General features: G+C 44.7%; 1 protein-coding gene across 4 annotated transcripts in view; it reads left to right on the top strand.

Moving 5' to 3' along the window:
• The window catches only part of HAP1 (huntingtin associated protein 1), an 81,338-nt gene that overhangs the window by 39,106 nt on the left and 16,391 nt on the right, over positions 1-25,841 (top strand). For all 4 annotated transcript variants that reach the window (XM_033919426.1, XM_033919427.1, XM_033919429.1 and 1 more), the window contains exons 4-9: positions 20,042-20,118; positions 20,699-20,815; positions 23,585-23,685; positions 24,241-24,349; positions 24,507-24,585; positions 25,350-25,480. In XM_033919426.1, coding sequence (XP_033775317.1) covers positions 20,042-20,118; positions 20,699-20,815; positions 23,585-23,685; positions 24,241-24,349; positions 24,507-24,585; positions 25,350-25,480 — 614 coding nt within the window. The remainder of the gene's footprint in view (positions 1-20,041; positions 20,119-20,698; positions 20,816-23,584; positions 23,686-24,240; positions 24,350-24,506; positions 24,586-25,349; positions 25,481-25,841) is intronic.

The following is a 25,841-nucleotide window of genomic DNA, read 5'->3' as shown; positions in this document are numbered from 1 at the left end:
GGCTCCATATACAGAATTTGGGGGGGGGGGTGGAAATGTGTGAATGCGCAGGTAGATTTGTCTGTCTCTCTGAATGGATTTTAAGGAATTTGTGTCTTAAGAATGCTAATGCATGTTAAATTGATTTAATGCATGTGCAGCATAAAGGGTCATGGCTTTGATATTCCACCTTTGTACAACCAAAGCGGTTTACATATATGTTTATGTTTATTATTTCTTGATATACTGCCTGACCCAATACATGGGCCAAAGTTGTGTACATGGACTAAAAAGAATCAAATAGAGAATAAAGAAAGGAATTCCATATTAAAAATAGGACAGGATTCAATCACACAATTCAAAAGACACCGATTAAAAGCAATTGCAATATATGAGGTTGCGAATGTTAATCTCACCACAGGTTATAAATCGGATTTAAATTTGCAGACGACACCAAACTCTGCAGTAGGGTTAGAACCACGGAAGACTGTGAAGACCTGCAAAGCGACCTAGCGAGACTGGAAGAATGGGCAAAAAAGTGGCAAATGAGCTTCAATGTAGAGAAATGCAAGGTCATGCATGTAGGGAAAAAGAACCCGATGTTCAGCTACAAAATGGGGGGGATCACTGCTAGGGGTAAGTAACCTTGAAAGAGACCTAGGTGTGTTGGTGGATACAACAATGAAAGCATCGGCACAATGTGCAGCAGCTTCCAAGAAAGCAAACAGAATGTTGGGTATCATCAAAAAGGGTATCACGACCAGGACAAAGGAAGTCATCATGCCGCTGTATCGGGCAATGGTGCGCCCGCATCTGGAGTACTGTATCCAGTACTGGTCACCGTACCTCAGGAAGGACATGGCAATACTTGAGGGAGTTCAGAGAAGGGCAACTAAATTGATAAAAGGTATGGAAAACCTGTCATATGCTGACAGGTTAGAAAAGCTGGGGCTCTTCTCCCTGGAGAAACGGAGACTTAGAGGAGACATGATAGAAACCTTCAAAATCCTGAAAGGCATAGAGAAGGCGGACAGGGACAGATTCTTCAGACTGTGGGGAACCGCAAGTACAAGGGGGCACTCAGAGAAATCGAAAGGGGACAAGTTTAGAACAAATGCTAGGAAGTTCTTCTTTTCCCAGAAAGTGGTGGACACATGGAATGTGCTCCCGGAGATTGTGATAGGGCAGGGCAAGCTACGGGGGGTTCAAGGAAGGTTTAGATAAATTCCTGAAGGATAAGGGGATTGAGGGGTACAGATAGATTTAGAGATAGGTTATAGGAAAAGGCAGGAACCACTTAACAGGTCGTGGACCTGATGGGCCGCCGCGGGTGCGGACTGCTGGGCGCGATGGACCTCTGGTCTGACCCAGCGGAGGCAACTCTTATGTTCTCTTATGAAAGCTGGATTCTAATCGAATGTATGGTGAGAGATCATTCCAAGACTTAGGGCTCCTTTTACGAAGGCGCGTTAGGGACTTAATGCGCGGAATAGCGCGCGCTAGCCGCTACCGCCTCCTCTTGAGCAAGCAGTAGTTTTTTGGCTAGCGCATGCTATAGTGCGCGCTATCCAGTGTGTGCACTAAAAACGCTAGCGCACCTTCGTAAAAGGAGCCTATAGGTGCAAAGAAAAAGAAAGCGGATTTTCTAGTATTCTGTTGTATTTATTATATATGATATACCGCTTATACATGAGTATTAAGTGGTTTACAAAACTATAAGAACATAAGAACATAAGAAGTTGCCTCCACTGGGTCAGACCGAGGTCCATCTCGCCCAGCGGTCCGCTCCCGCGGCGGCCCATCAGGTCTGCGACCTGTGAAGTGGTTTCTGACCACTTTTATAACCTACCTCAAGTTCTATCTGTACCCCTCTATCCCTTTATCCTCCAGGAACCTATCCAAATCCTTCTTGAACCCCTGTACAGAGTTCTGGCCTATCATAAATACATTACTTTACTCTCTGTCCCAAATGAGCTCACAATCTAAACTAAAGCGCCTAAGAGAAAAAGAGCATCATTCATATATTAAAAGACAAAAATAGAAAGAAGATGAGAAGGAAGAAAGAGCCCCAGAGAGATGAGCCGCTCATGGGGTACCGTGTCAAAGGCTTTTTGGAAGTCGAGATAGATGATGTCTACGGGTTCTCCTTTGTCCATCTGGCTGTTTATCCCTTCAAAGAAGTGCAGTAGATTATTTTGGCACGATCTTCCCTTGCAGAAGCCATGCTGGCTCGCTCTCAGTTGTCCGTTTGATTCTATGTGCTTACAGATGCTGTCCTTTATCAGTGCCTCCATCATCTTGCCTGGGACTGAAGTCAGGCTTACTGGCCTGTAGTTCCCCGGGTCACCCCTCGATAGGTGTGACATTTGCTATTTTCCAGTCCTCCGGGATCTCCCCAGTTTTCAAGGACAAGTTACAAATTTGTTGGAGAGTTTCCGCTATTTCGTTCCTTAGCTGTTTTAGAACCCTTGGGTTGATTCCGTCCGGGCTCGGTGATTTGGCGCTTTTTAGTCTGTCTATCTGTTGGAGGACCTCCTCATGGCTTATCTCTATATGCGCCAGTTTTTCTTCTTGATCTCCACTTATGATCTCTTCGGGTTCTGGTACATTTGATGTGTCCTCGCTCGTGAAGACCGACGAGAAGAACTTGTTTAACCTGTCGGCTACCTCTTTTTCCTCCTTTACCACCCCCTTTCTGTCTCCATCATCCAACAGTCCTACTTCCTCCCTCGCCGGTTGCTTCCCCTTGACGTATCTGAAGAACGATTTGAAGTTTCTGGATTCCTCAGCCAGCTTCTCCTCGTATTTTCTCTTTGCATTCCTAACCACTCAGTGACAGTTTTTCTGGTGTTTTTTTGTGTTCTTTCCGGTTTTCCTCGGTTTGTTCCTTTTTCCATTTTTGGAATGATTTTTTTAAATCTCCTATCGCCCTCTTTACTTCTGTCGTTATCCATACTGGGTCTTTTGTTCGATTTTTTTTTTTTTTTTTGCACCCTTTCCTAAACCTGGGAATGTACAGGTTTTGTGCTTTCAGCACCGTGTCCTTGAATATGGACCATGCCTTCTCTACGGTTTCCATCCGTTTTGAGCAATTTTTGAGTTTCTTTTTCACCACTGCTCTCATAGCGTCATAGTTCCCTTTCCTGAAGTTGAGCGTCGTCGCTGCAGTTCTCTTCACTTTGGATGTTCCTACCTCTAATTTGTACCGGATCATGTTGTGATCGCTATTTCCTAGTGGTCCTACAACTGCCACTTCCTTTGCAGGTCCCCCTAGCCCGTTTAGGATTAAGTCGAGAGTGGCATTCCCTCGCATTGATTCTTTAACAAGCTGTTCCATGAAGCAGTCTCCCACAGCCTCCAGGAATTCTGTTTCCCTCGCACAGCTTGAGTTCCCAATGCTCCAGTCTATCCCGGGGTAGTTGAAATCCCCCATCACCAGTACACTTCCGCTTTTGCATTCTCTCCTCAATTCTGCTTCCAGTTCTTTGTCGTTTGCTTCCATTTGTCCAGGTGGGCGATAGTACAGTCCCAATTTTATGTCAGCTCCATTTCTTCTTGGTAATTTAACCCATAATGATTCCAGTTCTTCCGCCTTTGCTGCTGTATCCAATCTGGTCGAGTGAATGGTGTCCTTTATATATAGTGCTATTCCTCCACCCTTCTTGTGGGTCCTGTCTCTCCTATAGAGATTGTACCTGGGCAATACTACGTCCCATTTGTTGTCCTCAGTCCACCATGTTTCTGTAATTCCTATAATGTCCAGGTCCTCATTTTTGGCTGTGACTTCCAGTTCTCCCATTTTGGCCCTTAGACTCCTTGCATTTGTGTATAAGCAGTTTAAGTCCTGATTTTTTCCCTTCCTCGCTGTTCTGCCTTGTGAATTTTTCCTCTTGCCGTCCTCCTTGCGGGCTTCCAGCCCCTGAATTCCATTTTGTTCTTCCTCTCCCAATATCTTGTCTTTTTCGTCCTCAGCCTGTTTCCTCAATTTCACCTGTTCCCCTAACTCCTGCTGTATGCTCTTCTTTTTGTTCTCTAATTCCGCTTGACCCTTGGATCCCTGTGTTATGTCATTTGTTTCTTCCCAGCATTGTTCCCACTCAGCATCTTCATTGGATACTGTTGTCCGAAACGTCGACGTCTGGTCGATTTTCGGCTTTCCCCTTCTTCTCAGTTTAAAGCCTTCTCTATTTCTTTCTTGATGTTGTTCGCCAGCAGTCTCATTCCTGCCGTACTCAGGTGTAGTCCGTCCCTCCTGTAGAGCTTGTTCTTCCCCCAAAAAGTCGTCCAGTTCTTCACAAAGTGGAAGCCTTCCTCTTCACACCATCTCCTCAGCCATGCGTTCATTGCTTGTAGCTCAGTCTGCCTCTTCACATCTGCCCTTGGTACTGGCAGGATCTCTGAGAATGCTATCCTCTGCGTCCTCAGCTTCAGTTTCTTTCCCAGGATCTTGAAATGTTCAGTTAGTGTAGTCCTGCTGTAGTTTCTGCTGTCATTTGTTCCAATGTGGTTTATCACCGCTGTCTCTTCCGTCTCAGCTCCTTCCATGATCCTCTCGATTCTGTCGGTGATGTCCTTCGTCCTTGCCCCTGGGTCCTCTCGCCCTCCTGCTATGTGACTGTCCACTTCTCTCAGGATTGAGTCTCCCACCACGATTGTAGATTTCCCCTTCCTCAGCTTCCTCTTTGGTCTCAAGTCTGTATCCTCGGTGAGGCTCGATGCTTCTCCCTCAGGGTTCTGGTGAATCCTTGGCTCAGGTTGCCACAACGCCTTGAATCAACCCTAGTGTGCTAGCGCGTCTTTGTGTGCGCACAACCTGTCCTTTCAGAGCTGCCAGTTTGAGGCTGTAGATATTCCATAGAGCAGGTCACTAGTGTTCACCTCAATCCTGAATGCTGAGGCATCCAGTTCTGCTTCCCTACCACATGAAGGCAGAACTCCTCCCCACTGAGAATAGAATACACTATGTTCCCTTCCAGCCCCTTTAACACAAAGCTGCTCTTGTTAGTGTCTCTGGTTTTGGCAGACGGTGACTCTCTGGATTTCTGACAAACAGTAAATAAACACAGAAGGGACTTGGATCGAATGAGTCCCAGTCAGAGAGGCTGATGACCTCTGGCGCTTACAAGCAGGGGTAGGGATGTCCATCTGCTTCAGGGAACCACAGACAAAGGCATCCTCTAAGAATCTTATTCAATCAAGGATGTGGAATAGCCAGAGGTTGCTGAGGCCAGGCCTCGGGTGCTTACATTTCTTACCTGCCTAGTTTGTTTTAGCTATTATGTTGCTGGTGCTAGCATGTCTACCTATATGCTCTCTCTTGATTAAAATTAAACTTTCTCGTTTGTAGGTTTTTTGGTTGTATTAAAGTGTGTAGTAGAGCTGGGGATGTACAAGACAGTGATATAGACCATCTATACCAAATCAAATATGGTTGAAACAGTTTAGAGCAGAGAAATTATTTACAGCAATTGATCAATAAAACAAAAAAATATAAGCATCCAAAATAGCAACTTTACCAACAACAGAGAACAGTTTCCTTTGTTATCAAAATTACATTCCGTGTGTGTCCCTTTTCTACTCAAGAACATAAGAATAGCCATACAGGGTCAGACCAATTGTACATCTGGCCCGAATCCTGTTTCCATGGTGGCCAATCCAGGTCACTAGTACCTGGCAAAAACCCAAATAGTAGCAACATTCCATGCTACCTATCCAAGGCAAGCAGTGGCTTCCCCCATGTCTGTCTCAATAGCAGACTATGGAATTTTCCTCCAGGAACTTGTCCAAACCTTTTTTTAAACTCATCCAGGTAACCACTGATACCATGTCCTCTGGCAAAGCGTTCCAGAGCTTAACTATTCTCTGAGTGAAAAAAATATTTCCTCCTATTGGTTTTAAAAATATTTCCTTGTAACTTCATCGAGTGTCCCTAGTTATTGTAATTTTTGAAGGAGTGAAAAATCAATTCACTTGTATCCGTTCTACATCACTCAGGATTTTGTAGATCAATCATATCTCCCCTCAACTGTCTCTTTTACAAGCTGATTTGAGTCAAAAGTTAAGCTGTAGCTTGTGATTAAGTGAGAAGTTCCAGATCTGAGGAGCCCCTTAGAATCCTTCCCACACGAAGGGCAATTTTGTTAAGAACATAAGATTTGCCGCTGCTGGGTCAGACCAGTGATCCATCGTGCCCAGCAGTCCGCTCACGCGGTGACCCTTAGGTTAAAGACCTATTGTTATATGAGCAGATGGAATATTCAGAACTAAACTCCAGGCGAGTTGAAATTAATTTAGATGAACCTTGAAGACCTAGTATGAGGGAGCTGGACCTTGCTAAGCTCTAAAAGCAATTATAAAAATCTTGCTTAAGATTGAAACTTGTGAGAAAACCAGTGACAGATCCAGGAATTAGAATTTAGGGCAGGGGTGTCCAACCTGCGGCCCCGTGAAGTATTTTGTGCGGTCCCGGTCAAGGGCAATGCAGTGTTTTCCTCAGCTGCTCCCGGGTTTTTACCGTCTTGCCGGCTCCCTCCTCTGTCTTGCTGCAGCGTTTGCGAATTTGTGCAGCCCCAGAAAAAATTTTTTGGGCCAATGTGGCCCAGGGAAGTCAAAAGGTTGGACACCCTGATTTAGGAGATCTTGTCACTGAAGATTGTGAAACCATGCCTCTCCTCCTCACTTAATAGTGTGCTCTCTGTCCATAGGCAGCGGAACACATTTTTGTTGGGGGGGGGCCCAAAAGCTCTGCCCCAGATCCGCTCAAACCCACCCCATAATAATAATACTAATTGTAATTCAATTTCTTCTATCCATTTTTCATATACACACAATATAATCTTATTAATAGATAATGGTAACCACAAAATTAAAAAAAAACACAAAGCACACTGTACGCAGAGAAAATATTAATTATCATTTATATTCGAGTTTTTTCAAAGATGTCAAGGCAATGTCACCTCAGTAACAACTATAGAAAAATAATCAAATATAGTGCAAAATATAGGCAGCAGCTATAAATTCGCAAAACTGACGCATTTTGATCACTAAATTGAAAGTAAAATCATTTTTCCTACCTTTGTTGTCTGGTGATTTCATGAGTCTCTGGTTGCACTTCCTTCTGACCATGCATCCAATATTTCTTTCTTATCCAACATTTTCACAATCCAGCCCCATCCCCTTTGGGTTCAGGTCTCTCTCTTTTTTCCCTCTGCTTATCCTCCCTAGATCCAGTGTCAGTTCTCCTTTGTACCTACCTCCACCTTTGTTCCAGGTCTCCCTCTCTCTCCCTCCTCTGTTATGATCTCCCTTCTCTCTGTTCTTCCTCAGGATCTCTCCCCCACTGTCTGCACCTCCCATAGTCCAGCATCTGCCTCCTGTCTTCCCCCTTTGGTCCAGGCCTCTCTCTCTCTCTCTCTCTCTCTGTCTTTCTTCTGCTGTCAACCCTCTCCCTCTCTCTCCCTCCTCTGTTATGATCTCCCATCTCTCTGTTCTTCCTCAGGGTCTCGCCCCTCTCTGTCTGCACCTCCCATAGTCCAGCATCTGCCTTCTGTCTTCCCCCTTTGGTCCAGACCTCTCTCTCTCTCTGTCTTTCTTCTGCTTATGACCACTCCCCTCCCCCTGGTCTTTTTCTACTTTTCTCTCCTTCCTATGTCCCCCTCACTGCCTTCCAGCCTTTGTTCAACCCCCTCCCCCGAAGCCTGCCTGCCTACCTCCATCCCTGTCATGCCAAAACCAGCCTAGCTCCCTCCATCCCGTGCTGAAACCTGGCCTACCCACTGCCAATTCTTCCTTCCCCCTGGTCCGCCGCTGAAGTCAGTCTGCCTCCCTCCCTGCCGCACCAAAGCCTGGCCTACCCGCAGCCAATTTTTCCTCCCCCAACCCCACAGTCCGCCGCTGCTTGCCACCTGCTGCTGCAGCATATCCAAGAAGGGAAAAGCCAGGCGCGTGCAGTGGTGCTGACCTACAAGCCTTCTCTCCGACATCAGAATTGATGTCGGGGGGAGGATTGTGGGCCGGCAGTGTGCATTCGTTGCACACGCCTGACCCTTCCCTTCCTGCAGTTACAGCAGCAAGCAGCAGTGGCAGCAGGCGGCGGTCAGCCTGCATACCCCCTGACCTAGAGGACAGGCAATTTGGGGAGAGGCCGTGGCCCCTCCCGTTCCGACGATTAGGTCTCTGTCTATACATGTGTTCATCTGTTTGTCAGTCCCTCTGTCTTTCAGTTTTGTCCCTTCTAATAATAATTTTAATAATTTATTTCTTGTATATCGCTGTACCGGAAGTTCTAAGCGGTTCACAACAAAGAATACATACAGCAGATAATTAAAATACAGAATTAACATTTGATATCTAGTTCAGAATAAAAGCAATCAGTAAAAGAATACATCAAGTAAAATCAGTAAAAGTTAAGACAAGTAAAAAGCTATTAAAGATCATGATAGATTTGACAGTAACATAACTAAGAAGAAAGCATATCAAACAGGCGTGTTTTTAGTAATTTTCTAAAATCAAGATAGGAAGGGCCTCAAGTATTAATCTTCCAAGCCATATATTCAGTTTGGCGGCCTGGAATGATAAAATTCTGTCAAAAAACTTCTTGTATTTACATGATTTAAAAGAAGGATAATATAAATAAGTTTATTCTACGAGTACTCCTATTTCCATGGAAAACTGGGAGGTAAGATAATCAGGTAGCATCCCAAAAACTGCTTTGTAACTAACGCAGGAAAACTTGAACAGAACTCTAGACTCCACTGGAAACCAGTGAAGTTTTTGATAGTAAGGGGTAATGTGCTCCCATTTTTTTAAACCAAAAATGAGGTGAACCGCAATATTCTGGATTAGTCTTAGAACATAAGAACATAAGAACTGCCACTGCTGAGTCAGACCAGTGGTCCATCATGCCCAGCTGTCCGCTCACGCGGCGGCCCTATGGTCTAAGACCAGCACCCTAACTGAGACTAGCCCTACCAGCGCACGTTCTTAGTTTTCTAAGTATTTTTTTGTAAGCCCCTAAATATATAATATTGCAATAATCCAGAATACTCAGAATGGATGCTTGTACCAATAGACAAAAAGAAGGTTCGTCAAAGAATTTCTTGATAGTACGAAGCTTCCATAGGACTGAGATACATTGTGTTTTTCCAGAGTCAAATGTTTGTCAAGAGCAGTGGTGTACCTAGCATATGTGACACCCGGGGCTTATCATTTTTTGGCACCCCCCCTCATCTGTACGAAAAACATGATTTTTAGTAACAATCCACACGTCACACATGAGTACCTAGGAAAAGGCAGCATCTTACATATTGCAGTGAGCAGTACATCAATACACCCATTGTAAAACTAAACAAGCCAGACTAGTACAGATCAATCCTACACCGTCAATCCTAACAGAAACCATGTCTTTCGAACACACAGAACACAGAAAACACCTTTGCCTAGTATGGAATATGTCATCACAAACTAACCCCTCCCTCTTTTACAAAACTATAGTGTGGATTTTAGCCATGGTGGTAACAGCTCTGATGCTCATAGAATTCTGGGCATCAGAGCTGCTACCACCACGGCTGGTGCTAAAAAACGCTCCACAGTTTTGTAAAAGGGGGGATAAAATAGAAATACATAGACAAAGGTTAAATTGAACCAGCAAGAAGCTGGACTCTGCATACAATGCAACACCACAGAAACAGTGACACATGTCTCCTAAAGCAATAAATAAATAGAAATTTTTTTTCTACCTTTGTCTTCTCTGGTTTCTGCTTTCCTCATCTTCTTGTTACTCTCTTCCTTCCATCCACTGTCTGCCTCTGCCCCTATATGGCATCTTCTCTCCTTCGATGCCCCTTCCAGAAACTGTATGCCTCCCCCTTCCATCTCTCCTTTCACCCCATTGGTCTGGCATCTCTCTCCTCTCCTTCCCTCTCCCACACCTCTCTTCTGCCATCCCTTTCTTCCCTCATTTTCCTTTTCAATTTATTTTCTGCATCCATCTAGATTATGTTCTTACTACCCTCTCATCAATTTCCTTTTTTACTGTCTACCTACAGCTCGCCACCTCTTTCCCTCACCCCCTCCAGTATTTCCCTAACTCAATCCTTTTCCCCCATCATGTGCCCTCCTTTTATTTATCCCCTCCTTCCATCATCTGCCCTCTTCTCTCTCCCCACTTCAATCATCTGCCCCTTCTCTCTCTTCCCCCCCACTTCCATCATCTGCCCTCTTCTCTCTCCTTCTCTCCACTTCCATCATCTGCCCTCTTCTCTCTCCTTCTCTCCACTTCCATCATCTGCCCCTTCTCTCTCTTTCCCCCCTCCTTCCATCATCTGCCCCTTCTCTCTCTTTCCCCCCTCCTTCCATTATCTGCCCTCTTCTCTCTCCTTCTCCCCACTTCCATCATCTGCCCCTTCTCTCTCTTTCCCCCCACTTCTATCAGCATCTGCCCCCTTTCGCTCCCTACAACCCAATTCCATGCAGTATCGTTCCCCCTTATGTCTCTTTCCCTGCAATTCCATCAGCATCTGCCCCTTTCTTTCCCTCCACCACGCATCTGTACCACCCTGACCCCCTTTCTCACCCTTCACCATGATTCCATACCACCCTGACCCCCTTTGTCACCCTTCAGTGTGATTCCCTACCACCCTGACCCCCCTTTGTCATCCTTCAGCGTGATTCCCTACCACCCTGACCCCCCTTTGTCACCCTTCAGCGTGATCCCATATCACCCTGACCCCCCTTTGTCACCCTTCAGCGTGATTCCATATCACCCTGACCCCCCTTTGTCATCCTTCAACTTGATTCCAAACCACTCTGACCTCCTTTCTTTCTCCATCCCAAAGGTCCCACGATGACTGCTTCTGCTCGGATGGAAGAGGTAAGTGACGTCGGAGGGGGCCGGGCCGGCAGACGCAGTTAGTTGCGGCAAGATCCCGCGATGACTGCTGCTGCCGGTCCCCCCCCCGACGTCACTTACCTCTTCCCAGTCATCGCGGAACCTTCTTCACTTCAGTGCAGCTGCCGACTCTGCTCTAAATACGGCAGCTGCACTGAAGTGCCGTTTGAAGCAGTGCGGGAGGTTCCGGATCCGGCCGGCTGTGCACCCCCTTGGAGCATGCACCCGGGGCGGACCGCCCCCCCCCCCCCCCTTGGTACGCCACTGGTCAAGAGTTACACCTAATATTTTTATAGATTGTTCAATATTGTATTCTCGTCCACTCACTTGAATCGAATCTTCTTTTATCCTTTCATTGGAAGTTGCGAGAAAAAATTTGGTTTTATCAGTATTTAATTTTAATTTAAAAGCAATCATCCAAGCTCAATTTGATTCCCAGTCTTGTAGCTTCCTGTCTCAGTTCTACAACGTTTTCCTGTTTTGGAAAAGGTTCGTTTGTGAGAGGCGCCCCCTCCACCGCCCTCATCTCCGCCCTCCCCCAACTCCTTCCCCGAACTCGCCTGCCGTGCACGCCCCCCCTTCCCTTCCCCCGTACCTCTAATTGAAGATGTTGCTAGCGGCAGTCAAGATCGTGCTCCTCGTAACCCTGTCAGCTATCCCTCTGACATCACTTCCTATGCGTGGCACCTGGAAGTGACGTTGGCGGGAGAGCCAACGGGGTCACGAAGAGCACGTTGACTGCCGCGAACAGCAACTTCAACTAGAAGTATAGGGCAAGAGAGGGGAGGGGAGGAATGGGAAGAGGCAGGGGAGCCAATGCCCCCACCAATATGGCGCCTAGGGCGGACCACACCCCTCACCCCCCTTCACTATGCCACTGCACGGCTCGCTTCCAAAAGGGATTGTCGGTGGCTCTATGAGAGTCAGAGACTTAGCTGGGATTGGAGCCTGCATCTCTGTGATACAAAGCTCTCTCTTGACTGCCAGTAGGGTTTGCATCCTTTCACAATCCTCAGTGTCATTCATGTCCTACATTAGCCACAGTTCGATATAGTGACTAATGATTACATTCTTAGAAACCTTAACTGAGCTTGGCTCTCTGCAAGTTTTGGGGAGAGTCTGCACACTGACCTGCAAAGTTCCTCATGTGCCTGGCCAATCACTCAAGGATGAAAAGTGGAGAAGCATTCCCTCTCTAAGAGAGAAAAGGCACGATGAATACTTACCTCTGCGTTATAATAACAAAGTGTGAAAACAAAGCACTCGTGCTGTTAGTCCATAAAGAAGCAGGAAGAAATAAAAATTAAAGAGTGTGATTCTAATTGCAGTGGCTCCTATACTCAGTGGAGGGGGAAAAGGAGGACAACTAGTGACTCAAGCCCCAAAGCTATTAGGGTAATAAAGAAAGGAGACCTAGGAATGAGACCAGAGAAGGACATAGGCAGGCAGTTAAACAGAAGCCTACTTTAATTAAGGGAGACCAGGCTGCCTCCTACAGTGGCAGAATGAATCTGTGCTGTGCAGGGATCTGCCCATCTCTACTCTATGAAGGAGAGGGGAGCTGGGGACTGTCAGCGAGTGTAGCTCCGCCCAGCCCAAGCCGGATGCAAACAGGTGCAGGACTCCACCCTTCTGCCTCAGACTAGGAAGGTTTTTTCCTGAGGAGAGGACAGGGGAGAGGTTGTGACAAGCATGAACTCTCAGCACTAGCTTCAGCTCTTCATACCCTGACACTGGAAGGACAGTTTAGTTACTTCTTCCCCTTCTGGATTTTCTGGAACCTTCATTGCCCAAGAGTTGCTCTCTTTCTGCACACCCATGTCTGAAAGGTGTCTATACCAGACCAGATGTGTAGAAGCAATGGTGCTTGTATGAACAGGTCCTGTGGTGGAGGGGGTGCCTGGAGGATGAGCATTTCTTCTGTGACCTGCGTGGCTGCAGCAGGGGGATCCTTTTCTCCCTAGTCACCTTCTGCTCCGTGGTCCCAGGGGGACATCGCTGTAACATTTAGCTATGGAGGTCTGGATCAGCCCTCCGGCCTATGACAACAAGTCCAAGGACCTGGGCAATAACTCTGACCTGATGAGCGGAGTACTGGAGGCAGGTAAGAAGAGTTTGGGGACAAGGTGATACAGTTTGAGCACCTGATGGGAGCCAAACAATATCTCACCCTTTTGTCTCTCCATCCAGTGATGCTGAAATGCCGTAAGCAATTTGGGAAAGGGAGGCTGATGGCCCTAAATAGATCGGACAGGGGCAGGGGCTGGTTCCCAGAATAACAATTAAATGGTATTACGGCAGATAAGATGCTAACTAAGTATCAAGTTTATTAAAATTGGATTGATCGCTTTGCATAAAATTCTAAGCGATGTACAATTAAAATAGGGGCAATACAAGCAATCATATAAAACATGACGAGAGACAATGACTCCATTTTACGGACTGGAACATTAGGGAAAAGGGAGAACTTCAATTTGTATAGTAAAGAAACATATAAGAGCAGAATGAGAGCAGAGGGAAGAAAGCCTAAAGTGAAAAGAGCGGAATAATGTTTAGCATTGCTGAGAGAAAGGCATTGTTGAAAGTCTGCCTGTTGTGAGACCAGCACTACATCCGCCACAGCAAGCAGATAAGTAGTTTTGATTTTCTGCTGTGTAAGACACTGTTAGTGCAATGATGGTCTGATGGCAGCCTATGTTTAGTTCACTTCACTTGAATAAATACAGGGTTGTGGGTCTGAGCACTATCTTAAGTAGTTATGTTATTTAATCTGTGATTTAATTTACTACGACTAGGAGTTAGAATTTGAACACATCTTTAAAAAGAAAACATAAGAACATAAGCATTGCCCCTGCCGGGTCAGACCAGGGGTCCATCGTGCCCGGCAGTCCGCTCCCACGGCGGCCCCCCAGGTCCATGACCTATAAGTGATCCTAACCTAAAACGTTCATACCTATTCATTTATTATCCTATAAAGTAACCCTCTATCTGTACCCTGCAATCCCCTTCTCTTCCAGGAAGTCATCCAGTCCCTTTTTGAACCCCAGTATTGTACTCTGTCCTATCACCTCTCCTGGAAGCGCGTTCCAGGTGTCCGCCACCCTCTGAGTGAAGAAGAACTTCCTTGCATTCGTTTTGAATCTGTCTCCTCTCAGTTTTTCTGAATGACCTCTTGTTTTTGTTGTCCCCGCTAGGCTGAAGAATCTGTCCCTCTCCACCTTCTCTATGCCTTTCATGATTTTATAAGTCTCTATCATGTCCCCTCTAAGTCTCCGCTTTTCCAGGGCAAAACATTTACGAGATCCTTTAAATTTGTCAAGACTTTTTTCCTCCCTTAAAAAAGTAGGCAGGGAGTTTCATGTAAGGAGAGCTGTTACCGAAAATGATGCGTTACAGCGTGTATTGATTACTTTCAATCAGGGTACTGTCAATAGCTTTTGAGAAGAGGATCTTAAGTGTGCACTATGAGAAGTTTATCGATGAAACTGGGAGCTTGGATTCCTCTGGTCGTAGCTCTGCCTCAGGGTTCTGGAGACATCAGCAGGGTTTAGGGGGGGGGGGGAGTGAGCGCTGCTATGTCTGCTTCTCCCTGCCCTGAGAGGGAATGTCTTTAATTCACTAAAGATTGAGAAACTCCATATGTGGGTGTGGTGTGCCATTCTACTACCGTGTTTGTGTGAGAATCTATAGCTATCCAAAGGTCCAAAGGCTTGAGTGTGTAGAGTGAAAGTTGGGGGGGGGGGGGCATGATCACAAATTTAATCTAATACGTAGTTTGTTAATCTCACTAATCCCAAAAAATAGTTCAAGCTGATTTACAGTAAAAGAAGCCATACACATATGATGGGAGATTACAAAGACCAATCATCCATAAACAAAATTCTAAAACAACATCATTACAAATATCCAAATACATAATCAAAATTAACATATTAGGTTCACAGGAGACTCCACAGGAAATATCTTTAAGGAAGTGAGCAGAGGTTGAGGATCAGGGTGCTATGTGTGCTTATGACGTTAATATAGCTTGTCTTCTAATTATCTTGAATTAGGGTCAAGTAATCTAACAAAGCATTGGTAATTCCGTCACTGCCCCCTAATCCCTCCACCCACCACAGAGAGCCATCTGGTAAGGGCCATTAGGGTGGTTGGAGACTGTGGACGTGCTTGATGGCACGCAGAGGCTTTGTTGGTGAGATCAAAGCTGGGGGGGGGTGGGGGTCGAGGATTAAGGATAAGTTCCTGACGCTGCAGAGAGGCAGTGGTGGAATTTCTCTGTATGCTGTGTGCTGTCATGTGAGAAGCCTGTCAGATTAGATTTTCCTCCGGCTGTAGACTGTATGCGCTTGGCCCAGATTTTTAAATCCCCTCTCTGTGGAGGGAAATGATTTGCATATGGGGGAGAACAAATTTCTAAGTGCAGTAGTTTCTGCAGGTAAAATACACACTCTAAAAATGTTCTAGGTGCAATTCTCTGCATATATTTTCAATTTGAAAATTGGAATGCAGGGCGCCGGAGGATTCAGACTACACTATTATGGTCACTTTGAAAATTGGGCCCATAAAGGGTGGGTTTAGCCATGAGAAAGCAACAGTGTTTTGAAGATTATCAGCTGCAGAGTACATACACAGCACTGGTGTACTCTATATCTACTGCTTGTGGGGGCTGGGAGTAAAGGGGGAAAAATAGCACATGTGTATTTATTTATTTATTGGGATTTATGAACCATCTTTATGAAGAAATTCACTCAAGGCAGGGTACAGCAGGTGCAGTTTAACATAACACTTACAATTTCATTAACAGCTTAATGATAGTAAAATGACCAAATATAGACATAAATACAATCGATGAGATAAACTTTAAATGAAACCTAATAAAAGGATTAACATAAAATACTACAAGAAAGATAAACATTTAACATCATAAGAACATAAGAAGTTGCCTCCGCTGAGGTAGACCAGAGGTCCATCTTGCCCAGTGGTCCGCTCCCGTGGTGGCCCATCAGGCCTATTGCCTGAACAGTGGTCCCTGACTAATTTTGTAACTGCCTCTAATCCTATCCCTATAACCTACCTCTACTCCTATCTGTATCCCTCAATTCCTTTGTCTTCCAGGTACCTATCCAAACCTTCTTTGAAGCCCTGTAGCGTGCTCCTGCTTATCACATCCTCCGGTAGCGCGTTCCATGTATCTACCACCCTCTGGGTGAAAAAGAACTTCCTGGCGTTTGTTCTAAACCTTCCCCCTTTCAATTTCTCTGAGTGCCCCCTTGTACTTGTGGTTCCCCATAATTTGAAAAATCTGTCCCTGTCTACTCTTTCTATGCCCTTCATGATCTTGAAGGTTTCTATCATGTCTCCTCTAAGTCTCCGCTTTTCCAGGGAGAAAAGCCCCAGCTTTTTCAGTCTGTCAGTATATGAGAGGTCCTCCATACCCTTTATTAGCTTAGTTGCTCTTCTCTGGACTCTCTCAAGTACCGCCATGTCCTTCTTGAGGTACGGCGACCAGTTCTGGACACAGTACTCCAGGTGCGGGCGCACCATTGCACGATACAGTGGCAGGATGACTTCCTTCGTCCTGGTCGTGATACCCTTCTTAATGACGCCCAACATTTTGTTTGCCTTCCTTGAGGCTGTGGCGCACTGCGTCGACGCCTTCAATGATGTGTCTACCATCACTCCCAGGTCTCTTTCAAGGTTACTCACCCCTAGCGGTGATCCCCCCATTTTGTAAGTGAACATCGGGTTCTTTTTCCCTACATGCATGACCTTGCATTTCCCTATGTTGAAGCTCATTTGCCACTTTTTGGCCCACTCTTCCAGCGCTGTCAGATCTTTTTGGAGATCTTTGCAGTCCTCCGTGTTTTCAACCCTGCTGTAAAGTTTGGTGTCATCCGCAAATTTAATAACCTCACATTTTGTTCCTGCCTCCAGGTCGTTAATAAATATATTGAACAGCAGCGGCCCCAGCACCGACCCCTGCGGAACTCCGCTCGTGACCCATTGCCAGTCTGAGAAATATAATATGTCAGCATAAAACCTATGAAACACCTAATAAGCATGCATTAGAACATTAAAACAACAGAGATATATAGTTAATGCTTTTCTACTATATAGTTCAGGAGCCGAGTGTAGATATATTGATGGGGACAAGATGGGTGGTCCAAAGTTTAGGGATAAACAGATGGATGGATAAACTCAAGGCAAATTGTTAGTAAACAAGATATAAGGAACTGATATAAATTACAGTGTGCGTTGCAGTCTAATCCAAGTGCAGAATGAGTGTATAGCAAATATATATTAAATGCTTGGGAGTGGAAAATGACACGATGACAGCAATCATCACTGTTCCCGTAACCCAAGGACAACCCTGGGAAACCATCCTGTGTCATTCTTGAGTATCTCAACCTCAGTCCTTCTATACCAGCATTCTTCAATGCAAGGCTTGAGGGTCAGTGGCTGTGCCCATTCATACTCTGATTCTTATGTGAGCCAAGTATAGGATAATGAACCCATTGTGACATCAACTAATGAGGTTGGCTTTTAGGCATTGGTGGAAAGAGGTATTATGACATCACAATATCTGCTCTGGATACCAGAGACTCATTCTTTAGTGTCTCTCTCAACCTCAGTCCTTCTACACCAGCATTCTTCAATGCAAGGCTTGAGGGTCAGTGGCTGTGCCCATTCATACTCTGATTCTTATGTAAGCCAAGTATAGGATAATGAACCCATTGTGACATCAACTGATGAGGTTGGCTTTTAGGCATTGGTGGAAAGAGGTATTATGACATCACAATATCTGCTCTGGATACCAGAGACTCATTCTTTAGTGTCTCTCTCAACCTCAGTCCTTCTACACCAGCATTCTTCAATGCAAGGCTTGAGGGTCAGTGGTTGTGCCCATTCATACTCTGATTCTTCCATCTCTCCTTGAAGAATGACATGGGGTTGGATTTCCCTGGTTATCTGCTGGTACAGGAATGGTGATGAATTTTGTCACCGTGCCATTCTCTGCTTGGGAGAAGAGCCTCAAATGTGTATTCTGCTTTCCTCTCTCAATAAACACAGTACACGATACTAGTATTATATGTGTATCTGCATAGGATGATTGATTATGGTATAAATGTGTCTGTATTGAAAACCATCTAAAAAATGCTATCTCTGTATTGTAACAGCTTTACAGAAGCTCATGTATTGTAACACCATTACAGAAGCTAATATAAACCGCTTTGAATTGATTCCCCAGTCATTAGTAGCAGTATAGAAGCTTTCAATAAACATAAAACATTCTCCCTTTATATCTCTCCAAGAATGACTATAACTCACTTAAAAGTCTGCAAACTACAGAAACCTTTGTAGAGGAGCATAGTTTTAAGCAAAGTCATTTTATTTATTATAACCTTCCATCTGTTTTGGTTCTGGATAGTGACACCACAATAAAACATTTGAAAATAATAAAAACCTTTGCACAATGGTTTTCCAAGGAGCTTCTGTGGCTCACAAATCATTCTGTCTGTGTGATTTTGCTATTGAAATGGACAATGCCTGTCTTGCAACTACATGGCTAGGAAAACATCTGGTCCTGGTACTTGGCTATTACTTCATAACTTAAGCTCTGTGTTCCCTTCAGTTTTGTCTTGGCTAGATACCATTTCTGCTCTCTTTTTTTCTGGATCTATCCCTCCTTTCCACCCCACCCCACCCTGCTGCGAGGCTCCTTCTGTTGGCACCCTTCTTAATTCTAGAATAAGCCCATGGAGGCTAGACAAAGACTGAGTCATTCTTGCCTTGGTTCTGACCTAGTTTCATTGTGATTCAGATTTGCTAAGCAGGCAGGATCCAGATTTGGATATGAACCAAATGTTAAGGTTTTGGTTGTCTTGGCTAGCTCTGTCAGCTCCAAAGTTGATATGGCTTTTTACAGTTCTTGGAGAAAAGATTCACAGGGGAAGTAGGTCCATCCTATGGGACAAGAAGGGCATAGCCATCATGAACAATTTGGCTTCAAAATGACGGGGTGCGTCTTTACTATCTTAAATGTTTGAAGGTTTGACTGGAAGATTTTATGAGCCACACCTGAACAAGTTTCTGGTGCAATACCTTTAGTTATATCTGTGCAAGTGTGAAACCGGGGTGATGAGATTCTTGGCACAAGCTTATATAGGTCAATCTTCTGTGTGAGATGCTCAGGGAATCTTCTGAGGTGCTGGGTATGGCCAGATGTGAAGTAGTCTACTCTGCTGATAGCTCTCTTGCGGCTCTGGGTAAGTCACTTAATCCTCCATCGCCCCAGGTACAAAATAAATGCTTGTATATAATATGTAAACCGCTTTGATTGTGACCACAGAAAAGCAGTATGTCAAGTCCCATCTTCTTGTGAGACAAGTAAGTAAAAGTAAGAGGAAAAGAAGGCCATTTTGTTTCTCAAAAGTAGTAGCTGAGAAGGTAAAGAATAAGAGATTAGCTTTCATAAACTACAAAAGATCGCAGAAAGAGGAAGACAGGCAAAAATATCTGGAAAAGTTAAGAGAGGCTGGTCTTGTAGTCAGGAAAGCAAAGATGCAAATGGAAGAAAAAAATAGCTGACACGGTAAAACGGGGGAGACAAGACATTTTTTAGATATATCAGAATTCTCGGGAACCAGTAAGCATGCCTCTCAGTATCGAGCAGCAGCGTCAAATTGTGCTCCTGCTCGTGTCACTCAGCAGTCGAAGGAACTCGCGGCAGCTGGTTAGCAGCAGGACAGGAACTTGGAAAGTTCTCTCCTGCCCGCTGCACCTCCACCGCGGATTGCCAAGATGAGGTACTGTATGAGGCTAGGGCAAGGAGGGAGGCAGGGGCAGAGCCTGGCGGTGGTGGCCTTTAAAAAAAAAAAATTCTGGGAGGGGGCATTGACCCTAATGTAAACCGGGACCCCCATTTTTGGGCCAATTTTTTGGCCCCAAAATCCCGGTTTATATTCGAGTATATACAGTAACCATCCATTGGCCCCAGGTATAAAAAAGAAAAACCTAGATTGTGAGCCCACTAGGAGCAGAAAAAAAGTACCTGCATATAGTACATGTAAACTGCTGTGATTGTACCTACAGAAAGACAGTATATCAAATCCACGACCCTTTACCCCTTTAAGTGCAGAAATTTACAAGGTTCTCTTCTCCTTTTCTGTCTAGTTTTGTGTTCAGAGAGGGTCGGCCAAGTTACAAAAACCTACCATGACATTGATGCAGTGACCAACCTGCTGGAAGAGGTCTGTACTTTGCTTTGGTTATGAGGTGAAGTTGGGGGTAGAGGGAGCTTGTGCTGCTCGAACATTATCCCAGTCCTTCAGCACTGCCCCAAATAGGCCAAATGCAGCAACACAGGGCATCTGGATGAAAATAGCAGCAGGGACTCCCAGTTCATGATCTCATTGAATTAGAGGGGCTTTCTTATTACCTATACCCTACAACACCCCAGGCCTGAAATCTCCCTTGTCCTAGTGGGTGGGAGAAAAGAAATGAGATGGCTGCAGGCATCTTGGCCAGGAGGTAACAGACTGTCCTTAGAGGTCCTCAATTACCTCACTTGTGCCATTTTTGCAAAGCTCCAGGAGAGCAGTGCTACTTTCTGATTGGCCAAGAGAGGTCTCATGATTATGATGTGGTGGCACTTCCTCCTTGACATTGTAGTTCAAGTTTTTGATTCTATCTCCCCTTGGATTTTCTTGTGATCTCATTGTTGAATGTCTATGTGCAGTAATGGCTAAGGGTGTAGGTGGTACAGGGTAGCGGTCTCTGAGGTCTTGTTTTCCAGGTGGCAGGTGTAACATCCAGTTCCTGTTTTTGCAGAAAGAACGAGATCTGGAGCTGGCAGCCCGGATCGGGCAGTCACTGCTAAATCAGAACCAGTCCTTGACGGAGAGGAATGAATTCCTAGAGGAGCAGCTGGATATAGCCAAAGAGGAGGTAAAGCTCCCTCCCCCTCTGCACTTTGGGTCTAAGTTCTACCTCTTGGCATATATTTCACTTTATTGTAATGGCATGGGGAAGCTGACAGAGAGATACTGCAGGAATTCCATCTGGTGGTTTGTGCTTTCTGGTCTGGTTTTAAACAGCCCAGAAGGAGTCCCACAGACTGTTTGTTGCAGAAATCAGACTAGTTATACTGGGGGAAAGGGCTGGTATACAATAGAAGGAAAATTCCCAGGTACACGTGAATAGAGGATTTTAGCTCAAGATCCCAGCTTTGGTTCTGATTGAGCTGGAAATTTGTAGGATGTAGGAAGAAACCAGCAAGTCATAAAGAAAACAAAATTCCGCCCCTACCCTTCCTAGTTGTGATTTTGCATTATGCAGGCACAAGTTGTCAGCTGCTGTTACAGAGTTCAAATAAGCTACCTGGTTCCTGGGTGGAGACGTCAGACAAAGCCTGTCTATTTTACTGTCCTTCCCTTACTCCTGACCCCTGAACTGACTTTTTTTTTTCCCTGAATCATTAATCTTTATTAGAAGTTAAGTACGGTATACAGTACAACAAAACCACTGAAAACCAATCTTTACAACATCGTGGGGTCAAAAAACAAGGAACCCTAAACCCTCGTATACATAGAACCAATTATTCTTTACCCACTCATATTAATCCAAATGAATTTCCATATTATAAATTAATTCCACTCCCACCCCCTTCAACGCTTAACTCACCCTCTCCAATCTTACCTTACTATGGTCTTTCTGGCCTGTAGTGATGATTTTAAATAACTCCCTCCCCCCAAAAAAAAAAATCTCAATAATTGGGAACATATATACAGTTTATCCCAGGACAAGCAGGTAGCATATTCTTACATGTGGGTGACGTCATCCACGGAGGCCGGATGCGGACAGGCTCGCAAGCAGACTTGCTTGTAAAACTTTAAGAAAGTTCACGACTGCATACGCGACCATGCATGCGCGAGTGCTTTCCCGCCCGAGATAGGGCATGCATCTCTTCAGCGTCTTCTCAGTTTTCCATGGAGCGGACAAGCCACTCATTTTGACGCTCTGCGCTAGACTTAATTCTACTCGTGCCTTCTCTCACCGCAGCTCGTGTGTTTTTCTTTACTCGCAAACTTTCTTAAAGTTTTACAAGCAAGTCTGTTTGCAAGGCTGTCCGCATCTGGGCTCCGTGGATGACTTCACCCACATGTGAGAATATCTGCCTGCTGTCCCTGTTACGGTAAGTAACTGTGCTATATCTACCGCCAATAATATCAATTTCCTATTCCTTGCAAAATCAAAAGTATGTGTAATGAAAAAAGGGATCCTCAAACAATACCCACAATATCCAGTTCCTCCCATGTTAATTACTGGATATCCTTTTTTTTTTTTTTTTTAAATTCTTTATTCATTTTTAAACTTTCATCAAGTGTACAGAAATTCATAATAAACACAAATAATTTAATCACTTGAACATCTTATCATTATAACCTATAAATACAAATGTAACCCCCCCACCTTCCCTCAAAGCCCATAAATCATTATAAGATCATATACTTGAAACCCTCCCCCAACCAATACTAAGTGGTGTATAATTAATAGAAAAATGGCATTTAATCATGACAAAAAGATGTTAATGGCTCCCATATTTTAATAAAATATTTTTAATTTCCCTTCTGTACCGCTAATAATCTTTCCATTCTATATATGTGACATAATGAATTCCACCAAAAATTAAAATTAAGCCTCCTATAATATTTCCAATTATTAGTAATATGTTGGATGCCAACTCCCGTCATGATCATTAAAAGTTTATTATTAGACGATGATATGACTCTTTTTTCTCATAGACATTCCAAATATCACAGTATCATAAGATAACGCTACATGGTTTTCCAATAAACAATTTACTTGACCCCAGATTGAGTACCAAAAGGCTAAGATATGGGGACAATAAAACAAAAGATGATCCAAAGTCCCTACATCCAGATTACAATGCCAGCATCCATTAGACAAGGAACTATTTAATTTTTGTAATCTAACTGGGGTCCAAAAAGCTCTATGTAACAAAAAAAAAAACAAGTTTGTCTCATAGACGCTGACATTGTACATCTCATTTTCCAAGACCAAATTTGTGGCCATTGAGATGCTGAAAACTGATGCTTAATCTCAATGCTCCAAATATCCCTAAGACCATTTTTAGTTTTTTTTTTAATCAAATCACTAATCGTTTTATACCACTGCGCGGCCTGGTGACCCAGAAAGTCCACCTGAAAACATAAAAATTCCATATTGAACTGAGTATTAAGAGTTTTCCATTCAGGGAACCCTGCCTGAATGGCCTGCTTCAACTGCAACCAACGAAAACATTGTGATTTATGAAGTCCAAATTTATGTTGCAATTGTGTAAAATCAAGCAGTTTACCATTAGAAATGACATCATTTAAAGTTCGAATTCCTGCAATTATCTAATGCTTCCAGACGACCTTGAATCCGCCAATTTGAATCTGGATATCCTTTCAACAAGAGAATATAGTTCAAACAGGTTAAGTATCAACTCTGAGGTGTGTTTGCCATGCTTTCTCTGGGACATTGTCTGTGCATGGTCTCTGCTTTGATTAATGTACACATCAGGACTTCTAAATCACACTACAGCAGATGTCAGAAAATTTAAGGTTGAATTAAGCTAATACTATAGAGTGTTTCCAGAGGGATCTTCCCCCCTCTCAGCCTAACTATCCTATCTCCCCCTTGCACTTCCAGACTGCCCAGCTGCGTCACGAGGTAGCCATGCGCGATGACCTTCTGCACGTGTTCATGAAGAGCACAGAGGAGAGCGAGCCTGCCCCTGCCATTTCCCCTCCGTGAGTTTCAAGTTTAAGGTTTATTTAAAATTTGTTATTCCACTTATCATACTTCTAAGCGGGATACAAAAATATAAAATCATGGGTGATACATACTTATAGTTTTAGACCGACATATAAGGGACATGAGGTTGGGGGGGGAGAACTCCATCGGTAGATAGGACATTGAGACATTTAAGGCGCGTACAATAGGGAGGGATCCTGTCTGAGAGAAACTTTAGAGAAAAGGATTCATACATCGAAGGCTTCCTTGAATGAGAAGGTCTTCAACTTTGATTTAAAGTGGTCTAGTAGTTGCCCATCACTGTAGGGTAGAACATGGGAATGTGTTCACTATCTTCCATTCCCAGGAATTTGATTGGTGGGTGGAAAAAGCTGGGCCTACATGAAAGGAGCCAGTCTCCAGAGACAATGTGGGCTGGAAGATGTTGCAGGAATGTCCTTGGGATAAGTAGGACATTGTGCTTCAGTTGCTGGTGGGGAAAGAAGGATGGAAAGGGGGATATGCACGTGCATCTGGTGCTCACGCTTTCTTCTCTGGTTTCCTCTCATCAGACTGAGGCGCTGTGGATCCTCCTTTGCCCTGCAGTACAACTTCCAGTTGGATGTGCTCCAGCAGAAGTTGAAAGAGCTAGAGGAGGAGAACCAGAAATTAAGGAACAAGGTGAGAAGAGGAGGGAGGGGACAAGGAGACAACCAGAACCTTCCAAGCTCTGGCTACTTCTGCTCTGCTTTATTCACCTCTAGAAACTTCATTAGCCTCACCTTCCAGCTCAAATATCTCTCCCTTTCTCTCCTTCTATCTTCTTCTTACCTCTTAGGCCTCAAGCATAGTGCATGAGACCTCCCAATATGAAGAACAAGAGGAAGAGCTAATGATAGATTGCGTGGAGCAGTTTGGTAAGTTTAGCAGTTAAGGTTCTCTGTGTGGAAACCTCCCCACCCCTCCAAAATCAACTTCTATGAAGTGAAGGACACCCATTTTCTTACTCATATTCCACATCCAACTGGAGCTCCCAGTCTAGGGTTATCAGATTTTTTTTAAAGAAAGAGGATTTGTAGCCCCCACCTCATTCTGCCCACAGCCCCTCCCCATTCCACCACCCATCCCCTGCCCCACATAAACCTCGTCTCTTCGGGGTCGTGTTTGAACGACATCTGCGCATGCTCACATGTGCACATGCATGTGATGTCATCGGATCCGCACATGTAGAGATGCCTTCCAGACGCGGCCCCAAACTCAATGGTTTTCAAAACCCGCACATACTGCCAGGTTTTGAAAATCCATCTGGACACCTGGACAGTCCTCTAAAAAGGGGAGATGTCCAGGTAAGTCTGGACATCTGGTAACCCTACCAAGTCAGAGTGCTAGTTAGGGGGTATCCCCAAGGGCTTTGGCTCATAGTAAAGATAATTTTCTTGTGTGAGTTGCCTGAGATCTAAAACATGTAAACAGGCCATCAGATAACAGTCAAAGGTTATTGATCTTTCCCTGATCTCCACTGGCAGTTCGTTGTTTCCTTGTGAGGTATGATCAAGCCTTCAAAGCCTATACTCTGATATAATACCTGTCCTGGAGCACAGATTATGTGTGCCTCACTTTCTACAGTCCCTGAACCCTTAATGAGCTTGTGGTCCTTGTTCTTGTCTTGCTGGTGTCTCAGCGGAAGCCAGCAGGCAGGTGGCATTGCTATCAGAAGAGATGGGGCGGAAAACAGAGGACATGGCCCGGCAGCAGGAGGAGGTCAGCCAGCTACTAGCTCACATCGTGGATCTCCAGCAGAAGTGCCGCACTGTGAGTCCTGCGCAGCGGGGGAGTAGAGATTGTGTGCGAGTGTGGTGTCAGACATCCTTTTCTCCAGCCATTAGCATGATACCTTTCCCCCTCTCCCCCTGACTTTTTACCTTGTGTGCACCACTCCATTCCTCTTCATTTGTGAGCATGGCCTCTTACTGCTCCCCAGCACCCACCAGCTGCCTTCCTAATTTGGTTAGCTGGAAGAATGCGTTTCATGCGATGATCTCCAGTGAGTGTCTGGAATTTGGATGGCACAGAGTGAACTAAAGGTATAAATTGGCACTTTCACTTGGATCAGGAACAATTTGGGTTTTTGCCAGGTACTTGTGACTTGTATTGGCCTCCATGAAGACGGGAT

Source organism: Geotrypetes seraphini, chromosome 13 (assembly GCF_902459505.1).
Source record: "Geotrypetes seraphini chromosome 13, aGeoSer1.1, whole genome shotgun sequence".
Taxonomy (NCBI): Eukaryota; Metazoa; Chordata; class Amphibia; order Gymnophiona; family Dermophiidae; genus Geotrypetes; species Geotrypetes seraphini.
Note: the sequence above shows the minus strand (reverse complement) of the source record. Positions and strands in the feature narration are given on the sequence as shown.